The 23,718-nt window shown below is 41.5% G+C and overlaps 1 protein-coding gene across 2 annotated transcripts; it reads right to left on the bottom strand.

The window, feature by feature from the left end:
• Positions 1-425: 425 nt before the first annotated feature.
• On the bottom strand, positions 426-23,506 carry FAM168B (family with sequence similarity 168 member B). 2 transcript variants are annotated; one of them, XM_051781565.1, is made up of 8 exons: positions 23,389-23,506; positions 16,904-16,984; positions 13,341-13,424; positions 9,648-9,790; positions 8,515-8,692; positions 7,090-7,219; positions 1,746-5,700; positions 426-1,706 (listed from the first exon to the last, which is right to left on the bottom strand). In XM_051781565.1, the coding sequence occupies exons 2-6, from the start codon at positions 16,971-16,973 to the stop codon at positions 7,107-7,109; spliced, it is 588 nt and encodes a 195-aa protein (XP_051637525.1). In that variant the 5' UTR covers positions 16,974-16,984; positions 23,389-23,506; the 3' UTR covers positions 426-1,706; positions 1,746-5,700; positions 7,090-7,106. The 2 variants fall into 2 exon arrangements, with proteins under 2 accessions (XP_051637525.1, XP_051637526.1); XM_051781566.1 differs by lacking the exon at positions 23,389-23,506 and adding an exon at positions 22,713-22,960.
• Between the last annotated feature and the right edge of the window lie 212 nt (positions 23,507-23,718).

Here is a 23,718-nt window from a genome sequence, read left to right as displayed (position 1 = left end):
GCCTTCTGCTCAGGCCTGTCACCTCTCCAATCAAACAGCATGGATTTGGTATCAACCAAAGCTGAAGCTGAAGTATTGTCAAATTTTACATCTGTTCCATTTCCTTTGTTATAAACTGTAAAATAAAGTAAGAAAACTCTCAAAAGTAAGAAATGCCTCAAAAGGGAACAAGGCAGGGTTGCACATCATTACCATACTCTCAGACAGGGCAACTTAGGGCAGCTTCTTCCCCACTGGGGAGCCTTTACCTCTGTGTTTTGCTGCCATTAAGAAACCTTACTGAGAAAAGTCACTTAACCCATTTCAATGTTAATTATCATATTTCACCAGCTTAAAGAGTTTAAACATACCATTCTGCTCTCCAGCAACAGAATCTTTTCTGGAAGGATGTCAGCAAAGACAGTAGGAAAAAAAAAAAACCACAATAAGCAACACAAGTCAATCTTTATTGAAAACTGAAGTATTAATACATAACAATTCTTGTTACAATAAACGTGCTTTTAAGAATTTAAATCTGAGCTCATCTACTCATTGAATTGCATAAAAAATAAAAAAAGTATGAATTTTCACAATTGAACTGGCTCAGAATGGAATCTCCACTCTTTGTGTTGATGCAATAGTTCAATGCAGGAGTGAGTGATGCCTTAAAACTTATTCTGGAAGACAACATTGACCTAAACTTAAAAAAAAAGTACCAATACAACTGTTCCTAAGACAGTTTTAAAAAAAGTCATAAAAAGGAAACCTGTGTCTATTTCATAACAAACATGGAGAACTATTACTGGGGCCTCTTGTACTTCCATTGCATGCACTCACTTTTTTAAATCTTGGACAGGAGGGCAGCCAATAATAGCATTACAATTAAAAAAAACCCACTAACAAATCCCTTCTACTTAAAACAAATCTGTACAGCAGCCAGCTAAAAAAGCTTTCCCAGTTTGCCTGCTAAGTGCCCAAAAGTCACAACCAGTTTAGAAAAGTCATGTTCACTTTCTTGATGGTTTAACTTCAGAGCCCATAAATTTTACAAATCACAAATGGACCCTTACTACGCATGAAATTCAGATGTTTCAGTGTTATATGCAACCCACACAAGAAAAGGTTTCCTTGTCCCCAGATAAGCACTGTTCCTTTTCCCTCTCTTCAGTCTACAAACCAGCCCTTATTCCCCCTCAGCACCCCTGACCAGAGGTGCACAGCCTGCCGAGGCCTCGCTCCTTCGGAGGAGAGCTCAGAACCAACTCGGCTCTTGGCGAGCCCTGATGCACAAACTGCCCTTCCCTGCTGCAGGAGCTCCTGCTAAGCAGCACTGCACCTCCTCACGTCTGAGGGCTCTGCACGACCCTTCGAGCTGACACGATACAGGATTAGAAAGCTGACACTTAGTAATGAGAACAATGTGAATGAGCTGAACTCGCCGTGTCTGTTCCAGCGTTCACAACCGCCGGGACACGGGGCTGGGGCTCCCGCCTGACACCTGCTGGAGAGGCCTGGGGTGACCGGGCCTGTTCCCATGAACAGGCACAGACCAGGGGCACCACAGCCCGGGCACAGACCAGGGGCACCACAGCCCGGGCACAGACTGGGGCACCACAGGCCAGGCACAGACCAGGGGCACCACAGCCCGGGCACAGACCAGGGGCACCACAGCCCGGGCACAGACTGGGGCACCACAGGCCAGGCACAGAGCACAGCCCGGGCACAGACTGGGGCACCACAGGCCAGACACAGACCAGGGGCACCACAGGCTGGGCACAGAGCACAGCCCAGGCACCACAGGCCAGGCACAGCCCCCGCGTCCGTCCTTTCCCTCCAGCTCCAGCCGAAGCATCACTATTGCTCACGATCCTAAGATGGAAGGTTTCACACACACGGTAGTTACTACTCCTGGGATGAGTTTAAGCCTACTTAGGTGGTGGTACTGGATTGCTGTGCTCACCTATTCAAGCAAAACCCAAATGAACAAGTGTGTAATACTGTGCTGAAGCACTGGGGAGTGATTCCAAGACAATCCTGACCATCTCTTGCTTACTACCCAAGGAGCAGTGAAGCCAGAACGCTCCATGGAGAGCAGTCAATGCTGAGTACCCTGGTATACAGCTCTGCACCATCAGCTATTTTCTGACAACACTAAGACACGGTGGTACTGACAGGTGGTGGTTTGGTTCTGGTTTTTGTTTGTTGTTTTTTTCAGTGGATGAAGCAATACGAGGAAGAACTTCAACTAAAATAAAGGACTTTTTTTGTCTACCACTGCATCTAAGCATTTAACTTGCATAGTACACTCAAAAAGAAGCTTTCTTGAACAGCATTCCTGCATGTCTCCTAGAAACTTCAAACAGGAGATGGTTACAACAAGCATAAGCAACATCTAATTGTAGGTTCTCTCTTTTCCTTCCTAGTGTTTAGTTAACCACCATGCCACTGACTAGGGCTACATGTTTTTGGTGCCAATTATTAGCCACTTTTATTTTGCTGCTGCTACATTTAAAAGACATTTTCATCAGTTGTTACTGACATAGGGAATACCTCAGTTTTTTAAAAATACTTTATCTGAACTCGACACTTGAAATTTGAATTTTAACCAAAAAAAAAGAAAAATCTTTCTTGGACTTCTCTTTGTTATTGCTGCAAGTTATTTTCAGTTCCAGGTTTATAGTAGTACTTTTTTTTTTAATCATATAAAGCTGCCATAAAAGTTTTTTTGTGTGTTTTTTTTGGTTTTTTTTCTTTTTTTTTAAAGAGAAGCTTGATCTGAAATGTCTCTACTGCACTAGCTCTTTTCACTTGCTGAGGAGCTCTTGTGCAAACACATACTGCGTATTCATTTATAAAGGAATTCTAAATAGGGAATGTTATATAAAAAGCAGGAGAGAATGTTTCGTAAGACCCTCACTGTGTAAACGCCTATTTAATGATGTACAGTTTCCCCTGCTGCAGTTTTATATCCATGCTTTCTACTATTTGCAACAAAATACCATTAAGATAGTTATATATACACATATTCCCCCGTCCCCCTGCACTGTGCTTTTGGTTACTTTTCATAACAACTCCTGGAGACACGCTCCAGCCTCCCAGCAGATCAGAATCGCTCAGAACTGGAAGGTGTAGTACCTTTGGAAAAGGTACAGTTTCTCCCTCCTGGATGAATCCCATAATGCAACTTAGAAAAAAAAGTGCTCAAGTAAGTGAGACTGCCTAAATGTTATGGAATACTATATGGAGACCAATTCCAAGATGACATTTAGGAATCTGAAGTTAGAGCAAATATACAGGAAGTTATATCCATTTCTCAACTATTTCTCTATTGCAGCATTTATGGAAGTTCTCTCCTATGATTTTCAAAGCTTCAGTTTATGGTGATGAGACGGGAGACAGCAAAGCTTTCAGCTTGGCCTTCCCAGCTCCTCCCCAACACAGCCCTGCTCCAGACCTCAGCTCCTGGTTAAAACCACGCTCAGGACAAGTGCCCTGTGTTAATGCTCATTGTGCTCTGCCACACCTCACTAATCAAAGTTGCACACTACTACATAAATGGAATTGTTAAACAGACTTGAACAAAGCACTACAGGTTCAACTAAGTTTGTCTTGGGTAATTTTCTGCTCCATATAAAAAACATATGGAAATCCCTAAGCTGCAGTAAGTGCTCACGAATAAGGTTTAAAGTACTTATTCTAACAACATAGTTATGTTCAAGGCATTAGAAATAAGGGGGCCATCCACTGACAGTGATTCATGCAAAATAAACCTAAACTTTATTAAAAAAAAAAAGGGGGGGTACAAAATACAGAGAGTGCTTACTGTAAAAAATAAAGTTACTGAAGGCTCTAACCACCAATGGGGTACGAAGGTACACAAGCCTCCCACCAGGGCAGAGTACTGGGATGGCAGCATTAAATCAGCACTGATGCTGCCCCGAAGCAGCTGCCGAGTCTGTACAGGAGCAGAACACCCCAAAACAAAGCGTAACTAGATACACAACTTCAAAAAATTTAATTCTGAATGGAAGTTTACCTAAGGGAACAATACAGCCTGATATATCTCGGTGTAAATGCTTAAAAGGGAACAACATTTTATAACCATTTACTGCATAATTTATTGTAGGCAGAATGTATCAAAAAAAGAAAAAAAAAAAGAAAATTACATCTTTCTGGAATTGTAAGTCAAGCAGGTTTTAGAAAAACCTCGATTTTAATGTGCAATATTCAAATTTAAAAATTTAAAATCTCTCCCATAACGATTTTGGTATACAAATGGGTTCCAAGGCTAGCCCTTTATGCCCACAGCATTTGCTTTGAGGTACTTTAAAAATTGAAGTTGCAAGAAAGAATATCACAAATGACTCACTGCAATGAAATGCTAATCTGCAGTTCAGTCTTATTTTACGTGCTTCCAAGTGCAATTTAGGAAGTAAAAAAAAATACTAAGAAAACACGTAAAAATGCTGTAACCAACATGTGGCTCCTATTCCAATTACGAATACTTTCAGAAAAAAAAAAAAAAAAGAACTGCTTTTTGAAACCTCTGGCAGCCCTACTACAGAGTATCCATAGTCCATACTGCAAGTAGCTAATAAGGAAATTGCGTTAAAATGATTTGTTCCCCTTTAACATACTCATCAGGCACACAAGCTTTCCTCAGAGTAACATGCAGCTGAACTCTGTTTGCTGCAGAAAGCCCTCGCACTTCTTAAGTTTCCAGAAAGCAAGCTGGATCAGCTGCACATACATTTTCAACTGACTACAACATTCTTTAGGAAAAACAGCACGGATTTCCTCAACTGAGAACTAAAAGAAAGTGTTTTCTATCAATCTGTGTGGCAGTCTCACTTTGACACATCTTGCATCGTATGAAAGATAGTACTGGATAGAAATCTCCCCAGGACATGCAATTCTTTATGCAGGTGATATCACCTCCTACTATTCCTAAGAGCCAGTTTTGCCTCAAGGAAGTTTGCCTTATTTACTGGCACACACAGCATTACCTCTGTCATTTCATTCTGATCCTAAGAACATCTGTATAACACTGAATTCATATCATGAAAATGAAAAGGTATGAAGTAAACTAATTGTGTGCGGGATTTCTACAGCTTGTCTGACTCATTTTCCAGTCACTCCAATTTAGTAGCTGAATTCGAAAAGAACACATCACTTAAATAAAAATATGCCCCTTTTAAACTGGCAACTCCATCAACCTGAAAAAGGCTGAAGCACTTATCTAATGTATGTTATGGTATTCCAGAAAGAAACTCACTTTCATGATTCTACCTTTTCAGACCCCGCATACATTACAACAGTGCATTAGTGATACAAGTTGTAAAATACTTTTCGGTTCCTTTGGATTTGCATATGATGGTTTTTGCATCAGTCACTGCAGGTAGATTGAGCAAGCTTTGTTTTTGTGTTTTAACATGCATTCAACTAGATATGGATCAGAATAAATTTATACTCCCTTTTTATCGTTATAATTAGCTAAAAAATTGCAAGACAGTCCACAAAACAGGATTTGCTTTAAGACTAACTGCTGGAGTTCCAAGATGTAAGATATGCAGCACTGGAAAATCTTCAGTGATCAGGAATTAGTAGTGTTTAGCCAAGTGTTGAAAGCATTCAGAAGGAAAGTCCTGGTTGGAGGCATGAGGGCTTCAGCACCAACTTTTAAACCTCAATTTCTTGATTGCATATCTCCCATCTTCAAACCTACATTAAGAGGGGGAAAAGAGTGGGAAATACTCTCAATTAGGTGAAATACTCTTTGAGTGTGGCAGAACATTCTAACATTGTATGCACCACACTGATACACACACACAACAAATGTTAAGTGCTACATAATGTTACCCCGGCACTTATCCTGTCAACTGACATGGAGAGGCTTCTGCCTTAGAACTGACTATAGGATTTTCTTTTGGCATGTCCATTCCAGCTTCCTGTCATCACTGACTTTTGTTTGGAGTAGAAGTGCAATATTAAAGAGGTATTTTGTGCTAAATTTCATTACCATCAGTCATGAGTTTACTCCCAGCAAACTCACTTTTTACGCTCATGTAATACAATGTCCTTGGCTGAAATACTCTGTGAAACATTTCAGATGTGCAGACTTCCATGCAGCATCACAGCAAAATGAGAAATGGCTGCTACATTTCTAACTCAAAGGGAATAGTCACCTGTCATCACAGAACTCTGTATTTCTAACTGCTGAAATAGAAATCCAGAGCAAGTTAAAACAAAGTTAACTTTCGTCATAAACTAAATGGACTAAAAGTGAAAATTTCAAGTTCAGTTGGTCTGGCAAGTCATTAATTCAAATGAAGCTCCTTTCAACTTATGCTAAAAATAACCAAACAAACCAGAAAGAGAAATATGTATCACAAAAACATTAGGCTTTGTGTCATTTTGACACTGATTACACCCCCAAATTACATCCCACTTTATAGCAGATTTCAAAATTAAACTCCTTTTCTTGAAATCCATTATCTAAATTTTGGTTCACACTAAAAAACTCTTTTTCCATGCTGACTGCAAGAAGTATGCACTGATACTTACCTGAAACAGAATGAATATATGAAATTATCTCAAGATTGTTTATTTGTTTCAGCAGTTTGTGAGAAAGATTCACCCTCAGAGCAAGGTAAAACACTTGCCTTGCCTACATATTTAGCCAACCAAAAATAAGACTTTAAAGTCACACACATTGTTTCATTCAGGTATCACAAGTACTGCTGAATTCAACAATTACCAATGATTCCAAAACACTGAATACATTTAATTCCAGATGTATTTTAAGAAGGCAAACTTGAGACTCATTCTTTCATATTCAACAAACAAGAACCACGAAAATGATTCATGATTTGTGAAGAAACAGACCACTGAAAAAGCCCATTAGTACAAGGTACAGAAGTACAAAGTACAAAGCTGCACTTTGCAAGGAACAGCTAGTAAATAAACAGTAATTTTTGTGTATTCCTAGTCAATTAGAACACTGTAAAAGCATCCCAGACTGCTTACCTTCTGGAGACTCTCCCCCAAAGAACCTGCAATGCTGTCATTGTAAGAAAGATTAAGTGGTTTCAATCTAAATCAGTAACTTACACTGACTGCCAGGATGATCACCACTGCGGGGGCACATAACTATAGGTTGGTGTTCCTGGAGCCCGATACGTGGGCATAGTAACTGGATGAGGGGCTACTGGAGTTGGGGAATGAGTTGTCAACAAAGTACCTAGAATGAAGAGAACAGTTTTCAGTAAGCACAAATTCTAGTTGAGAGAAAAAAAAAAAAGAAAAAAACTCAAACAAAAAGGGAAGGAGAGAAAAAAAAAAGATTTAATTTTAAAAACAATTACAGCTTGCTCATCTTTAAAATTACCTCATTTTGCACTCCAGCTCCGATCTTCCTTCAAACCTTTATGCAAGGGGGTCATTTTAGCCCCATGGATGTTTAATCCAGTGTAACACAGATACCCATTACTCAAAAACAGCTCTAGCAAAAACCCTGCAATGTAAGTATTATTCACTGCAAGACTCTCCCACAGCAGCCTTTAGGTGCCGTAAGAATATCTGATGGCAGAGACAACTTGACTGAAAAACCAGAATAAATTAGTTCTTGTTTGCATTACAGGTTTTTACAGATTAAGAGGCTTCAGAAACAAGCAGCCTAAGAGAGCAGGGTCAACAGACTTACTCTACAGCACTTTGCAGAACCATTAACAAACACCTGGGACCAGTTTGCCCACGAACAAAACTTCAATGTTAGTTCAGTTTGTAATACCTAACTCCTCTATTTTTGAGGTTTCTCAAATTAAATTACAGATTTGACACAATAAAAACCAGAATCTTGAAATAAACTCATGGCTCTTGTTTTTTGGATTACTAAATTGAGCATCCTTTGAGTGAATGTGGACGTTTCTTCGTGAGTTAACCACCTACTGAGTAACAAAGCATGACACCTCCTCAGTAAACACTCACAGATGAGACTGCATTACTGGTGAAACAACATTTTCTCCAAACACTACCACCAACAGACTGTGCCAATAGGAAGTAGACATCCTTAACCATTGCCCATGACACAGAGGACCAGCAGGTAGTGCAAACACATGAAGTGTTGTACCTGAACAGACAAGGAAGGTCTGTGACACTACATTTTCCTCAGCCTTAAGAGGCTGCTGCTTTCAACTGGCAGTGAGATATGCACTGGGGAGAGGAAGTCAGACTCTTAACACTGGTAAGATGAGAAGCAAAGGATGCAAGAGTAAGTGAAATTCCATACAGATATGAAGAAAAACTACCACCCCATAACACTGACATCTGAAAAGAGGATGCAATACCTCCATCCTTGGAGGTGATCAAAGCATCACTGAACTAGCTGGACTCGCTCTGAAGACACACTGAGTTACACAGTTTCAGGACTGTGCCAAGCACACCTGTGGCATCACGTTTGTGTAACGCAGTCGTGTTCCACCTGGAACTGAAAGCAGAGCCCCACCGAGAAACAAGGAGGGTGGCGAGTGCACAAACCTGCTGACATTGCCATAGTCGTCCCAGCCACCATGCCCATGGTCACCCCGTTCCCTCGGGGTGGGGGGATCGGAGCAGGATACATGGTTGCTGGCATTCCATTGGGCTGCACGACTGTGGTGTGGTGAATTACGTGGGGTGGTGCTGCATATAAAGGCTGTGTGTAGTAAGTGCCTTGCTGTTGGAGAAAAAACCAGTACACATTAAGTAATTACAGTGTATCTGTTGGGGAAGATAAGTGGTATCTTCTTTCATGAAAGTATCATAAAATAAAAGTATTAGTCTAAAGATGCAATGCATTTACAGAGCAGAAGCCAAAACATTCTTTTTAACTATTTCAACTGTGTTTCACTTGCAAAATTTTTAACATTTTATCCATTTTTAAGGCGTTTAGGGTAACATTCAAGATAGGGACCTTTGTAGAACTCCGATGCTGACTGTACTTTCCACAGCAAGGAGTGATTTGTCATTCATTCTCTTCATTTTGTCTCCTTTCATATATTAATCCATGACAGAACTTTTCTCAATCTTTCACAACTTTTTATTCAGCTGCTCTTAGTTAAAGAACCAAAGATTTTTGACAAATCCAAATACACCAGGCAGACTGGATAAAACTTGTTAACGTGGTTATGAATTCCCTTCAACTACTGCTCACATGCCAGGCAGGTTTCCACCATGCAAAGAGGGTCAACTTTCCCCCAAAATATCATGTTTACTGAAGTGTCTTAATCCTATCTTTTCTTATAGCTTTCAACAGCTTGCTTAGCATGAGACTTTGGTAAGTCCCTGAATTACCACAGAACTTGTTAAAAAAAATTAATGCAACTTTATGACAATTTTTGATGAAATGAAATCAGGATATTGGTAGTTATAACATCCAGCACACATTTTGAAAACTACTTAATCTAGTGTCTCTTCAAGGACAGGCCACATTATCAGTAAGTGCAAGAGAGAATATAAAACTGCACACACACTCTGTAAATGACTGTGTTAAGAATTCTTACTGCAGGCAGCTGAAGATTCTCTCCATGCACAAAGAAATGAATGTGATGAAAGGTTACGAGTTCACACAGGTATTACAGGGAACACAAAGCACCACCCAAAGTGACATTTTTTTGGATCTGCCTGTGTACCTGTGCATATGGATTCTGCTGTGGGTAGGCACTTCTGACTGGGTACACAGCAGTCTGGTAGGGATTCGGTGACGAGGAATACGGTGGCACTGCTCCACTGGTGGGTGAACAGGAGACTTTGTATGGGGTACCTGGTGTATAACCTGAAACAAAGGCAAATCTGCATCAAAACCCTGGGAAACACGGGGCAGTGCACGGCTTCCTGAAGTTAGGGCAACAATTCTTTTATTTCCCAATGCCATAACCTTCATGTGAGGACTCAGTAAGCTGGTCTCAATATGCAAGTTTAATCATTCACCTAATACTGGTAACAGTAACTGGAAATAGCCTTTGACTGTGTCAACTAAGCATGAAAAGTTAACTGTATATTTGCATCACTTACTTTTCAAATCTATGACTAGAGGGCAAAAAGTGCATTTTGGTAGTAACGTTATTAAATATTTGGATTGGGCACATTAGGCAGCATCCTTACACAGGAGGACTTGGCACATATTAGTATCACTCAACTCTCAACACTCCCCAAATCGTCCTGGCAAAACACAGTAACACTTGACTAACCTGCAGTCACCTTCTGTAGGAGATGATACAGCATAAGAACAGGAATGTCGAAAGCCCGAATCATCCAAAGAGCTCAAGATGGATTGTCAGAGAACAGAGACACACAGTCTGCAACCTCTATTTCCCCCTACATTTGTTTGTATTTGTTTTCTGGCATTTTCTGAACTGGCTAAAATAAACACGAAAGGCCATACTAGTCTGGGCTATTGTGAAAAGATCTTGGGTCTCATGCAGATCCACCACACCAGAAAACACAACATCCACAGGCACTACTCCCATCGAGTTGGAACTGTACAAACTACTACCAAGGATGAACAGACACTCGGTAATTATAGAAAAAAAAAGAGACTATTGGAGTAGAGATTAGGTTGACTTGAAAAACTGTCTAGAATGTGCTGACTTCAACACAGAGAACAGATCTGAAGTCATACAGCAGAGAGAATGCTGGCATTTGTGCTGTCAAAAATCAGTCTGTGCAGACAGCACGATGACAGATGACCTCCATTCTTTTAGCAGAAGTCTGAGTTTCTTTGCAATTTCATTCCACCCTTCAAACTCAAAGCTGTTTAGCTAATAAAGAAATAGGTTTACTTCTTTAACAGAACTTATCACCTTTAAAGAAAGCTACACCACAGCACTCTCTGTTGTTTTTAGAGATCTTAAGTATTTCACAAATAGCACATGCTGAGGAAGTAACTTCCATTAGTATAGGGAACTATTTGTGGTGGAAACCACAGCTACAAAATGCTGAACATGAAGCATCATTACTGAACTACAACTATGTCCTCAGTGAAGCCTACTCTCATTCTAAAAACCCACAGGCAATTTCTTTTTCATTCTTGCAAGGTGGTTAATTCTGCACAAGAGATATTTATTTTGTCTCTCTTATATGGGGCAAAGACCTTAACATGATTATTCAAAACTACAGTCATTTAAGACAGTTACCTGTAAAAAAGTCCCTTTTCTGTACAGCAGTGGTACATTCAAATACTGCTGCATAATATGATTTACAAAAGCTTTGATTCTACAAACAAGCAGTTACATCAGAAAGGTTAAAAAAGGCATAAAAAAATCCCAGCTGTTAGGACAAAGTACTTCAAGTTATCTTCCTGAATTAAAGGGTCTGTAGATTTTGAACTTTGGTTCACAGCTTAAAGAGTAGCCAAAAATTAAAGCTATTCTTAGTTCTGAAATAAAACCTTATTTTCCATTCAACAGCAATAAAGACTCTAATAGTACCAGGTTTTTTAAAAATTAAGGACATTCAAAGATGGTATCTAACTTCTATACATCTTAGAACTTTTTCACTTTTGTGTGAAAAAGCAGTATTTTCTGACTTGGAATATATCTCATGCTATATAGTAAAGATTAATCAGTGCAAACTAATATTACAGCATGATTAAGTCTAACACTGAAGTCAAAAATCTGTCCCAGAAACCATAAATTTCTATTACAACATAACTAACAGAGAGCTAAAAAACAATCAATTGGGGAAAAAGATTAGTCTCATGATTTGGTAAATTCATTCCATGCAGCTTATGTTCATCTTCCTGTGGCAGGATTTGCAAACTGCAACATGCATTAAGTGTGGAAGCACCTTTCAGTTATCTGATCCTGGGATCGAACCCCACAGCTACTCCTCAGCACAGCTGCAGGGTACATGCAGTGGAGCACAGAAGGCAGACACATCACTAAGGTTACTCTAACTGTGCCACTGAATAGCCTGTTTGCAATAATAAAAGCCCACAGAGGGCTCTGGTGCCCAAGCCAAGAGTTAGACCCTGATGGGAACTGCTCTCCTTGAACATCACTCTCAGAAGAGCTCTGAAGCAGTCCAGTGCAAATGCACCCCCAGATATGACACTTGCACAGTGGCCACACTTACCCAAGGGACAGATCTTTAAATTTTTTTTAATTATTAGAACACTGATCCATTTCCTTACCATAAATTCAAAACCAAAGACAAGACAAAGGAGTGAGTCTGCACTCACTGTGCCAAACTGAACAGTGACACAGGTTGTACTAACGGGAATACTGCACAGTTCCAAGGAAAGCTACACACTTTTAACAGGTTCTGCAGGCAAACATTTCATAAGATCTACTCTGTCTTGTCTCGGTAATTGCTGCCACACCCTCAGGAGTCTCCTGGTAGTTAATGAAATGCATCCTTTACAAACACTGAACTTCCATACCAAGCAGACTTCCACAACATGAGCTCCTGATTTCCAGCAGTATACTTCCCTATCCCATAACACAAGGGCACTCAGGGACAAATCTGGTTATGTGCCATGTATATCTGGAAAACTGGCATAATACATGGAAGTGGAAGAGTTCCTGAGGATGGCCTAGATTTACATTAACAAAGCAATGTAAGGAATTCCTTCATGTACAAAATAAGCACAGGGAGAATGCTGTTGTATCAGATCCATGCTCCTGGTTTACGTGGAAATGAAATGCTGCTGTTACTGTTTTGTTTCACAGACTGGCACATCCAAATCATGTTCTATTAGTGAAAGCAGGACTACACAAAAATAACTTTGGAGTGCTTTGTTTCCTGTGTCTGTTCTTCCATCTCCCTTTTCCTAGGCCTCTCACGGTACCCTTCTCTTAACCAACACACATGCAGGTGCAGTTACCTAAAGCCTCTCCTGTGTCCACTGTGGACAAAACACTTTTACCCAGCAACCAGGCTTTCCAGACCATCAGTTTGTGCAAGACAATTTTAAGGGCAGAAAGACACCAGCATGCTGAACTGGGAAAGATATGATTTAAGAAAAGGATGAAAAAGAGTAATTTTGAGGACAACAAACAGAAGAAAAAACAAGAATCTGGAAATGACCAGTAAGATGCAAAACAAGTAGAATCACGAAAGAAGCAGTGAAGGGAAATGCAATGTAAGCCTCAAGCATCATCCTGAAATACAGAAACAACAGCTAAAACTTCAGCTGTTCTCTTCTCAGAAGGTGCAAGCACTATGACTTAAGATAAGATTATGTAAATTTTAATTTATCAGATGAGTCCTTATGAGTCATATTCAAACGTAAACTTATCCCACAGTACAAGTGTTATTACTGTGAGCCCCTGCAGCTTTTCCTCATTCTTTCAACAACTTTCAAACATACCTACCACACATACCTGTTTGGAAGGTAGGATTTGCTCCAGGATACATGTTAGGGGAATAGGCAGGAGCAGCTGCTGCATAGCCCATTGGGAAGCCAGCTGGAAGAAAGTATAAGTCAAAGTTACTTTCTTGACTGACTGCACAGTCTACCCAGATTTTAACTGAGGTAAGTAAACAGCCAGTCTTCAATCCCACCTCCTCAACTAAAACACTGGGCTCCCCTTCTCTCAGGCCACCTGGAAGTGAATGCCAGGTGAGAACAGAACTTGTGACACCTCTGCTTTCTCCCTTACATCCCTGTTTCAGTAAATCTCTGTTGGCCAAGGAGCTCTTAAGTTAGCTGGAAAACAAAGTTTTGTGTGATTATCCTACATTCCTTCCCCCCCCAGCATGAGTTTTAAGATTTGATGTACATACAGCATTTATCTGAAGGGACTTTTTCACAGAAATAAATCCCTCCAAGTCAGAGTGACTCTGACTCTCCAGACCAGTGATATCTCAAGCAGAAAGTACGAAGCAGCAGTAGTCCAAACTGCTCGTTAAATTTGACAGGGATTTGTTATTACACTTGGTATCTAACAAGCTCCCCTATTTCAGGCACACCCTGACAGTTACCAGTACAGAGGGACTCACAGAGGCACTGGCAAAATGAGAGTTAAGCACTTCTACACCAGAGTAAAATGACCAGGGTTGAACTAATGTGACAGACTGGCCTCCAACACAAGGCAAAGAACAGCATTAGCAAAAGCCAGTTACTTGAAAGATATGAAACTTGCTTAGATTTAGTAAGTGAAATTTCTGAATTAATCATAGCTATTAATTTTTCCATGAACTTATTTACATATTCCAAACTGTATAAAACCGAGTAATGACTGTATTTAGAAAGATGGAGTCACTACCATATTCTGTTATCAAAGTAAAAAGATTTCATCTTCTCCAGATAAAAGGCAATTAGCATTTGCATCTCCACTGTTAAGACTTAAAGCTGCTAGTTTTAAACCACTATTTCAATTGTAAGGGCTTCTATTTCATTATAAATCCCAGAGTCCTCAGCAATTACTCTCAACAATAAGAATTCCTCAGCTCAGGACTATATATGCTAACCTAGTTTTGTAAACACTCTGTAAACATATCAAGTGGCATACACTTGGCACTGCTATTGGGTGGTCAGCATGGATAAGACTAAGAAAAGCATTAGGCTTAAAAATCAAAGTTAAAAATAACATATCCAAGTAGTAACAACAACTTTTCAGAGTGTAAATAGCTCTTCAGTTTTCAAACTCATGAGCTGCTGGTGAAAAGCTTTTGTACAGGTTTGCACCTTCAGGAGGACACTTCCAGTCCTCCTTCCTGTCTTCACAGCTTCAGCTCCACAGTTGAGCCTCTGAGCTGCTCAGGAAACAGTCATTTGTGAAAAATGGAACTACAACAAGCACCAGCTTTAACTTCTACACAGAACTTCCATCTGCATGAGAACATTTGAATATTGATTTTTTGCTGGTGGAAACCTATCCAACAACCTAAAATAGGTCTAGTATAATATAAACTGTTATTAAATATGCAACAGCTTTAGAAACACATTGCCTTTCAATAATGCATTCCACCTACTGCCGTGTTCCTTACTTTCTATTACCATGCAATCCATGCAAATGCAATGATGCTGAGTGGAGAATCTGCAGCTTTTAAATCAGGAGAGGCAAAAAAGGGGGACTTACTCATGCAACAGTTTTAAAAAAAAACCCTAAAATGCAAGTCTACTTTTCCATTTAGAGAATGTGCTTTATGTTTATCCCAAAATCTTAAAAGCCTGAACCAGGCAGCTTAGTAAACTAATGGTGTAACACATTATTGACTAAGCTGAATTTAAGGGTCACAGTTGTGTGAACTGATGAACCGACTCCTGCAAGGGAGAATTTTGAGTAACCAACTTGTAGCATGATATTAAAGGCACTTCTGTAACAATTCTACTTCAATTCCACATATATCAGTTATGCAAACTAACAAATATAAAGCACTTACATAATTCAATACATAGTCTAGTATGTGCAACAGTAGAATAAAAGATTAGAAGTGGTAATGTTGTTTAAACTGCTATTTATGAATCCTCAATAGTATATCTTCCAAAGTAAATTAAGGTATGACTTAGTTTAGTATAAACAAGAGCTTCAATGCAATGTATAAATAGTTATAAGTACAAATGAAACCCTGGTTAATATAAATCTGCATTTAGAAAATGAATAGAGCTAAAAATACAACTTCATATTTAAATAATTCATAATAATCTTTACCTAAAGCAAAAGAAAGTCCTGAAAAAGCAATCTATTATAACTATAGAAATAACTGTCGCATCAATTATAATAATTAGTAAACCTCTGCTGCTTGCCTTATTGTAAAATCACTGCAGCCCTTATAACTCAGTTACAGGGAGTAAAACAATCCTGCAGGACTTATGGTTACACAGCATCAGCTTTACAATTTATTACTGCACCACTCCAGTCACTCAACAGACTTAAAAACATTGCAACACACTTCATGTTTTCCCCTTATAAATACTGTAGAAATCAAGAAATGTACACTAGTTTGAGGAATCTGAAAAGCAAAAAATAAAATTAAAATGTTTTTGAGACAGTTAGCAATAAGGAGAATTCATTTATGCACCAGTATTTAGAAGGAGGATCACAGAAAAGTAGAACAGGAAAATATGACCACTAGAGCATTACCTAAGCTGAAAAACAAATTTAAGAACAGTAAATACCAGTAGGAAAATATAGTACAACTACCGAGAATATAAACAGTAACAGCAGAGAGTGATTTCTACCTCCCAACATAGACACCAAATAAATCACAAAAATCCTTTGCTGTAAAAGCTGAAAAAGTTTAACATTTTACGGAATATAAAATGTGAGCTGAAAGACCCTCCGGCCTCTCCCAGAATGGAAATTCCCTGATCTCACAGACACCAGAAATAAAAAAAGACAGCATCAAGACATGCTGCTTGAAATGTCTCCCAGAGGCACACAGGCTTCTCTCTGGCCTTCCTGGAAAGCTCTGTCCAAATGTAATTTTGCCTCATCCAACTTTTAGACTATGGAGATATCAGAAATGAAATCTGCTTGCACACACATTAGGAGATGAGGGGAAATAAACCCTGGTGAGAAACCTGAAGTCAATGAGAAACAGATAAAGCAAGAAATACATTTGTGTTACAAAACCATTTTTGGTCATTTTCTTGGTCCCATCCTTTGTGCTATGCTTTGGACAGTCATAAAACATGAGCATGAACAAGAATTAGAGGATAGAAAGGTTAACAGTGCCTGTCAAGCAGCAGCAGAAATAGACTGACTCCTCTTCTTGCAGGGCGCAATTATTAGAGCTCCTAAAATAAGTTGCTTTGGAAGAGATACTGAAGTTAGAAATATAACAGAAGAAATAACATCACTCTTGAAATGTCACTTTTTAAATTTAAAGACAACCCCACCCCAATTCCCAAACAGATTTGCATGAAGGCATTCTTTAATGACTATTTCTTCTTGAAAGCAAAGAGCAGTAGAATTTGTTAGAAAACAGAGTTACTTACCTGGATAACCAATTCCTTTGGCATTTGCATAGGGAACCCCAGAAGATCCAGGGCTATACACAGGATTCATGATTTCAGTAACTGAAACAGGAAACAAAGAAAAAGAAAACCAGTATTTACTTAAGTATAGGGAAAACTTGAAATCTCAGCAACTACTGTGGAACTAGAAATTAGGAAAGTGTACTGGAAGAAAAAGTAACAGAGGAAAAAGCAGCAATTCCACTACTCATCAACACTAAAACCATAGCCACAAGCAGGAGAGAATCACTGCAGAAATAAAATTTCAAAGCATCCCAAGCCTCAATCAGCTAGAGAATGTCTCAGGAATGAAACATTCCCTGTTGTGGAGCATGCTTTCAAAATATTTCCATCACGCCGAGTTCCCCCTGGTGCACAGATCCACAGCCCACTGCAGGGGTTCACTTATGTTGGACATCTCCCCTCATTCCATCTATAAGTCACTTGTCCATCTACCATCCATCAATCTTGGCCTCTTCCCCTTTTGTTTATGAAGCCTCTTGCCAAGGGAAGGAGACACTTATGGTCTATTCCTACTGGCATTTCAAGCCTGGGATTCCAGTCCTTTACCAGCACTAAATTATCAACCATCAACAGCCCAAGGAAGTGGTAAAAGACTCTGTACATTTAGACAGCCAGCCCACATTTATTTATTTGTTTACTTGCTGCCAAGTTCTTCAGAGCCCATGAGAAGCTGGCAGTTGTGTCCAGTCCTTTCTGAATGATGCATTCATGCACCAAAACAGCACCTACAGCCAACATCACCCACAGGAACAAAACCAACCCCCCAGTTTTAAAAAGAACCTTGTACACAAACACCACAGAAAGTAAAATGGTATTGAAGATGCTTCTCAAGTGGCTCATACAGGACTACTGTTTGCAACTACTTTTCTGGTATTTTAGAAGAAAATCCAAGTATTTAAACCTTAGTATCTCCAATCATCTGATTTTCTGTATATATTTAAAGATTAAGCACATCTCAAGGGAGGTTTAGGTTGGATAGTAGAAAAAGATTCTTCCTCCAGAGGGTGGCTGGACACTGGAACAGGCTCCCCAGGGAAGTGCTCAAGGCACCAAGCCCGACAGCACTGAAGTTTGGACAATGCTCCCAGGCACAGGGTGAGACTCTTGGGGGTATCCTGTGCAGGGCCAGGAGCTGGACTTCTATGATCCTTGTGGGTCCCTTCCAACTCAGCATTTTCTGTGATTCTTCCTGCAAGCACCCAGTTTTCACTACAAACAGCCTCCAGCATCAAGACAGAAAGGCACCCTATGAAACCAAACTTTCTTAACTGTTAATAGCTGATACTTCAGTCACTTACTCTTCTACATCTCAAGCTGTCTTACTTAAACTGCGTTAAACTGCTTAACACTCTGTTGGTTTAATAGAATTTTGTAAAAAAAAATTTAGGAAACAAGAAAGTCTAATTCCACATGTGTTACCCTAGTTACAGAACACGTTAAGGCAGGAATTCAAGTGGAATTCATCAATATAGCTGCACTGATAAACCTATGGTAAGTGACTCTATAAAGCATAAATAGTTTGCTTTTTAAATAAACGCTAAAACCAGCCCTGTGCCAAGAGTTTCAGCAGCACCTAGTACACAACAGAAGAGCCATTTGTGCAAAATTAAGAAATCAAAGTAAGTGCTATCAGTAAGTTTATCATCAGGTTTCACAAAACACTCAAAGTCGATATAAGAGCATTACAAGATTTTACCAGTTTTTTGGATTTCCCCCCACTTTGCATTAATACTAACTCACACATAATTGCCTTTTTCCCTCCAGATTCATACTTGATTACATATCAAGATAACAGAATCCCCTAAGACTGAGTTAAAACCCAAACAACCTGCCATTTACATCGCTTAGTATGAATAAAGTTCCCCAGAGCATGTTTCAATCACCTGACCCACATCCAAAATTTCCATTTGACACAAATCTCTTTGGAAATGTCCTACAGCAAACTATACTTCAAGTCTAAAGTGCCATTTCTCACTGAATCCCCGTGGAGTTTTAGCAGCATTAACTCTGCTATGCCATAATCAACAGGTGTATTTTGCTGGACAGCATTTTGTTGTAGCAAGGCTGCTCTGTCCTCCCACACTTTCTCCAGTGTACCCCCTCTCTAGAAAAAGGACTCTCATTTACTTGAGAGTCTTCTTCAGTCCACTTCAGTCTGTTCCCATTATTTCTCCCTGCACTTTCCTCTCATTTGATGATGTCACATTTTGTGTTTGAACTAAAGGTTCAAGCTTCACTACGGTTTCAGCATTTCCCAGTCATGGGGCAAAAGTCTTAATGAAGGAGGTGGATAAACCCTCCCACACAAATGAAACAGCCCTCTCCCACACTGCTGTATCCCCACAAATATGCTACTCCTCCTTGTATTCTCTACAGGAATTAGGAGCAAAGAAGACCCTGTAACCCTCTCAAACCACCCTGAATGGCAATGAGAAGAAAAAGGACTGTCAGCTGGGAAGTCAGAAAGGGGCTTCTGTGAATATTTAGGTAAAATACATTAAAAAACCCCAACTATTACAAGTATTAGTAGCCAATGACTGCAGAAGAACACAAGGACATTCACTGTGGGGGATGACTTAAAGAAGTCACACAAAGCTGAAGAGGTATAGAAAATGAATAGAAAAGGTAAGACAAGACTTGATCTCGAAGTACAGATTAAGAGAGAGGAATTCCATTTAAATAAGGGGAAAAAACCTATGGCACTTGCAGCCTCAAGCTGCCTCTTCTGGAAACAATGTCTGCTTCCACTTCAAATGTATCCACACTTCCAACTCCACATGTGTACAAACACACATTAATTCAACTTGCATTGGACAGACCTTTTGGAAAGGTATTTATTTTCACCCACTGCTGTCACCACTGACAGACAAGTCAGGAGCCACCAGCCTACACCAAGTGCTCACAGTCTTTGTAACTCAGACAAAACATCAGATCGTTCCTCATCAAAACTAATTATTTTCGGGTCTTCTCTGAAGGACCCAACATGTGTAACTGTAATTATACAGCATTACCCAGTGGTTGCAATCATCCCACTCTTACCGTAATTTCACTTGGAAGGGCATCTGTTATATTGAAATGTGGAACCTCGCAGTCCACTTCCCTGGAACGCTCCAAGTCCACATCAAACACTTGGGAAACCGGTATAAGGCAAACCCAAAGAATCGGGCCTTTCAACTGCTTTGTTGGCAGTCCCTCCAAAGCATTCTCATGTTAATGGATATGCAAATAAGTGTCTACTGTGCATCATCTGTATATAAATTGCACAAAACAAACTGTGAACGAGTTACTCTCTCAGCTGAAATGAAGGCAATCACACTTATTAAAGACGCTCCGATTAAAGACCATGCAAGGATGCTTGGGAAGTGCAAATGCTTCACCTTTCACTCCTGCCAAAGCCAGGCAATTAAACTCAGTTTTGATCAGGCCTGTTAAATCTCATCTTGGTACAGATACCAGGACAATCATCCTCCTCTTAAATCCACGTTTTGGGAAGCTGAGCGCAAAGGCCAACTGCTGCTAGTGCTGAAGCTTTAGCACTCCCACTTGGATCTCTTCTGCACACAGCTTTTCCTGCTACATTTGGAACACACACATTTCTAGGAAATTCTGCTTTTAAAAACCGTGTCAGAGAGATTTGCATGCAAACCTCCACAGATCACTGCAAATCCTGCAGGACAAACTGCACGTTCCTGGGTAACAGATGTATTTTCTTACCACTGATTTTCAAAGTTGTGCAGAAACACAGAGAACAAGACTTACTGAATGTCACTTGGTGCTCATTTTATGACAATTCCATCACAAAACTGGAGAAGAATCTCCAAGTACCTCGCCTAAAGCACACTACTGTGTCCATTAACGCTTTCCTTCTTGGAACTTAAGCAGACTCACACCAAATCATTGCAGTGCTTAACATCTATCCACCCTGGAACACTTTTAGAATGCCACTTGTTGTGAAACTGTACTAACAGCCTAGTTTCCACTTACAAAGTTAATTACCATCTTAGTAACATTCTACCCGTTTGACTTTCAGTCAAAGCTTAACAGAACTAAAATTTACAAGTGTCTGATAGTTTGTAATGTAAAAGAAGTAATTTCCACTGCTAAGTAGCAAAGAAAACAGTTCATGACACTTCAGCTCTTCAAATAACTGACAAAGATTAAAGTCTCAGTTACTTTCTGTTAAAACTTCAGCCACCAAAACAGGCTGTTTAATGCAAATCCGAGGGCAAATAACAGGCACTTCTGTCACAATTAGTTTAAAAAAGGGGGCTTGTATCAGGAGGCATGTAAGGCTTCCTAAAGATCAAGACAAGGCATCCCAGGCTGCACTGACACTTGCAGATAGCTGAATGTCTTCCATGCATCCAAGACCTCAAAAGAGGTCACTGAATTTTACCAGGAAGCAGGTAATCCCATGTTCAGTCCAGGGCACGGGTTCATGGTAGTCCATGGCTGCAGCCAGCTGGAATCAATGCCTACACAGAACTGCCATGCAGCCGGCAAGCAACCCCACCCCTGTGCTGGGACCCCTCACTAAGTTGGTTGGCAGGAGTGTGGGATCTGTGGGAGTTTTTTTGGATACAGGATTGCTATGTCTGCCATCTACCAGCTTGAGAGAACCAAGACACATCACCAAATGTCCAAGACAGCACTGGCTCCAATGCAAGGAAGGGAGCAGGACTGGACAGTAACAGCACAGACTGAGGGTGCAGAACCACAGCCTGGAAAAGGACAATTCACAACTGCCCAAAGTTCACACATAAAGTAAAATACAGAGCTGCAAACATCATTCCCAAGCAAGTCTCACTCCCCTGCTCGAGTTACAAGATGTTACAAGAATAAGTCAGCTGCAATCACCTTCTATGCTTTGTGTTTTTTCTAAGACTAAAAAGGAGCAGTTTAGACTTTTCAGTCCTGTCTAATGAACACAATTCTCATCTGTAAACCTGTCTTACCGGGGGTTTGTTATGGGCGGTTTTGTGTGTAAAGTACACACATATTAACACAATGCTACCTGGACCCAATATCAGTAAGGACAGACACAACATGATTATATGTCAAAGACTCAACAGTTCCATATGTCATTCACAAAAAGAAAACATATACAAAAAATTTAATAGTAAGACCCTGCTTGTGATTGCTGCATTGCTCTACTCTTCAAAAAAACCCAGAACATTACCAAAACCTTTTTTTTTTTTTTTTTAAATCTTCTACCTACGGAAAACATTAAACAAAATGCTTTGCATTTCTCAAAGCCTACAACTTCTGTTGTTGCTATGGCACAAGGGATAGGAATTATCATCTCCAATCCTCCCATCTCCTGTAAAACTTTGAGTTCGTGGATATTCTCATCTCAAGTCCCCAAATCATCAACTCCTCACTGTAAGAACCTTAAAAGTCTACCTATTGCCAAATTTCCTTTTCAGTTTATTCCATATTCCTTTTAGAAATAACATGAAACCGTCACAAGTTCACAACTAAGAGAGAACTTCGAAAAGCCTCTTAACTCCCCCTCCTTTTTAACCTTAAAGTTGAAGTGTGTAATTACCACCCCAAACAGACAGGCTGGAAAGTGTGTGTTGTACGAGCGTGGAGGTTTTATGACACTGACAATTACACATCTTACAGTAAAATCACACCAGAGCAGACAGAGAGTCTGGTCGCATTAGGTAACGCACACACCGCGATCAACGTTTACGAGCAAATGAAGTCCAGCTCTTCTCCCGATCAGAGCTCTGTGCTCCCCTCACCAAACCCGCACTTTTACCTTTCTCAGAGCACCGATTTCACCATTCGCGCGGTGTTTACTTGGCTCCAAGCGATCTAGAAAAGCACTGCAGGCCCGGTTTGTACCTCTTTCCGTTCTGGCTCACAGCCCTTTGCAGACACACAGGGGACTGCACCCGAGCCGCTGCCCCGCTCAGGGGCACAGAGCTGTCGGGCAAGTCGCGCTCCCGGCCCCGCACACACCGACGGCACCGACCGCGAGCCCGGCCGGCGGTGCCCTCATGACGCCACCGCAATTCCACCGAGCTACCGCCGGGCGCCGTGCGCTGACACCGATCACCGACCAGCGGCACCGCCGCGCTCCGGGCACCACCGACCGCCGCGGGCCCTGCCCGGGGCCGCCTGGCACCTGTTACGGCCGGGCCGCGCCGCGGGGGCCCCGCCGGGCCGAGCGCTGCGGGACGGGCCTGCCGCCAGCGCTGGGCCGGGCTGAGGGAGCGGGGCCCGCCCGGATGGCTGAGGGGCGGCGGCCCCGGTGCCCCCGTTCCTGGCCCCGAGCGCCCCGCACCGCCCGCGGGCCGGGCCGGCTCCGCACTGCCTCCAGAGGCCCCGCTCCCGCGCTCACCGCTCGCGGCCCCGGCTCCACTCCCGCACTCACCGCTCCCGGCCCCGGCCCCGCTCCCGCCCTGCCCGTTCCCTCCCCCGGCCCCGCTCACCGTGAGGGCTCCGGGCGGGCGGCGCGGCGGGCGCTGGCTGCGGCCGGGCGTGCGCGTGCGCGTGCGCGTGCCCGGGCGTGCGGACGCGCGTGCGCAGGCGCGGCCGTGCGTGCGCGGCCCCGCGGGGACGGGAGGGGGCGGGGCCGCCCCGCACAAACTGCGCACCGGCCGCGTGACGTCACTTCCGCGCGCGGTCGGGCGCTCCGTCACATGCGCGTGAGTAGTCACGTGACCGCGGCCGCCGCCATGGCCCCGCCCCCTCGCCCTCAGAGGACCGGCTTAGGTCTGGTGTAGGGGTTGGGTCCGGCTTAGAGGTTCGCCTGGGGGTGG

The sequence above is a fragment of the Manacus candei genome, unplaced genomic scaffold, assembly GCF_025592945.1.
Source record: "Manacus candei isolate 608988 ecotype Guabito, Panama unplaced genomic scaffold, ASM2559294v1 h1tg000015l, whole genome shotgun sequence".
Classification (NCBI taxonomy): domain Eukaryota; kingdom Metazoa; phylum Chordata; class Aves; order Passeriformes; family Pipridae; genus Manacus; species Manacus candei.
This window is presented reverse-complemented; position numbering and strand designations above follow the sequence as displayed.

Excerpts from the sequence above, each read along its gene's own strand:
- FAM168B (XM_051781565.1), bottom strand. The coding sequence starts at position 16,973 with ATGAATCCTGTGTATAGCCCTGGATCTTCTGGGGTTCCCTATGCAAAT. Across the intron at positions 13,425-16,903 it reads CAAAGGAATTGGTTATCCAG|CTGGCTTCCCAATGGGCTAT; the intron begins GTAAGTAACTCT and ends ACTTTCTTCCAG. Across the intron at positions 8,693-9,647 it reads AGCAGAATCCATATGCACAG|CAAGGCACTTACTACACACA; the intron begins GTACACAGGCAG and ends TTTCTCCAACAG.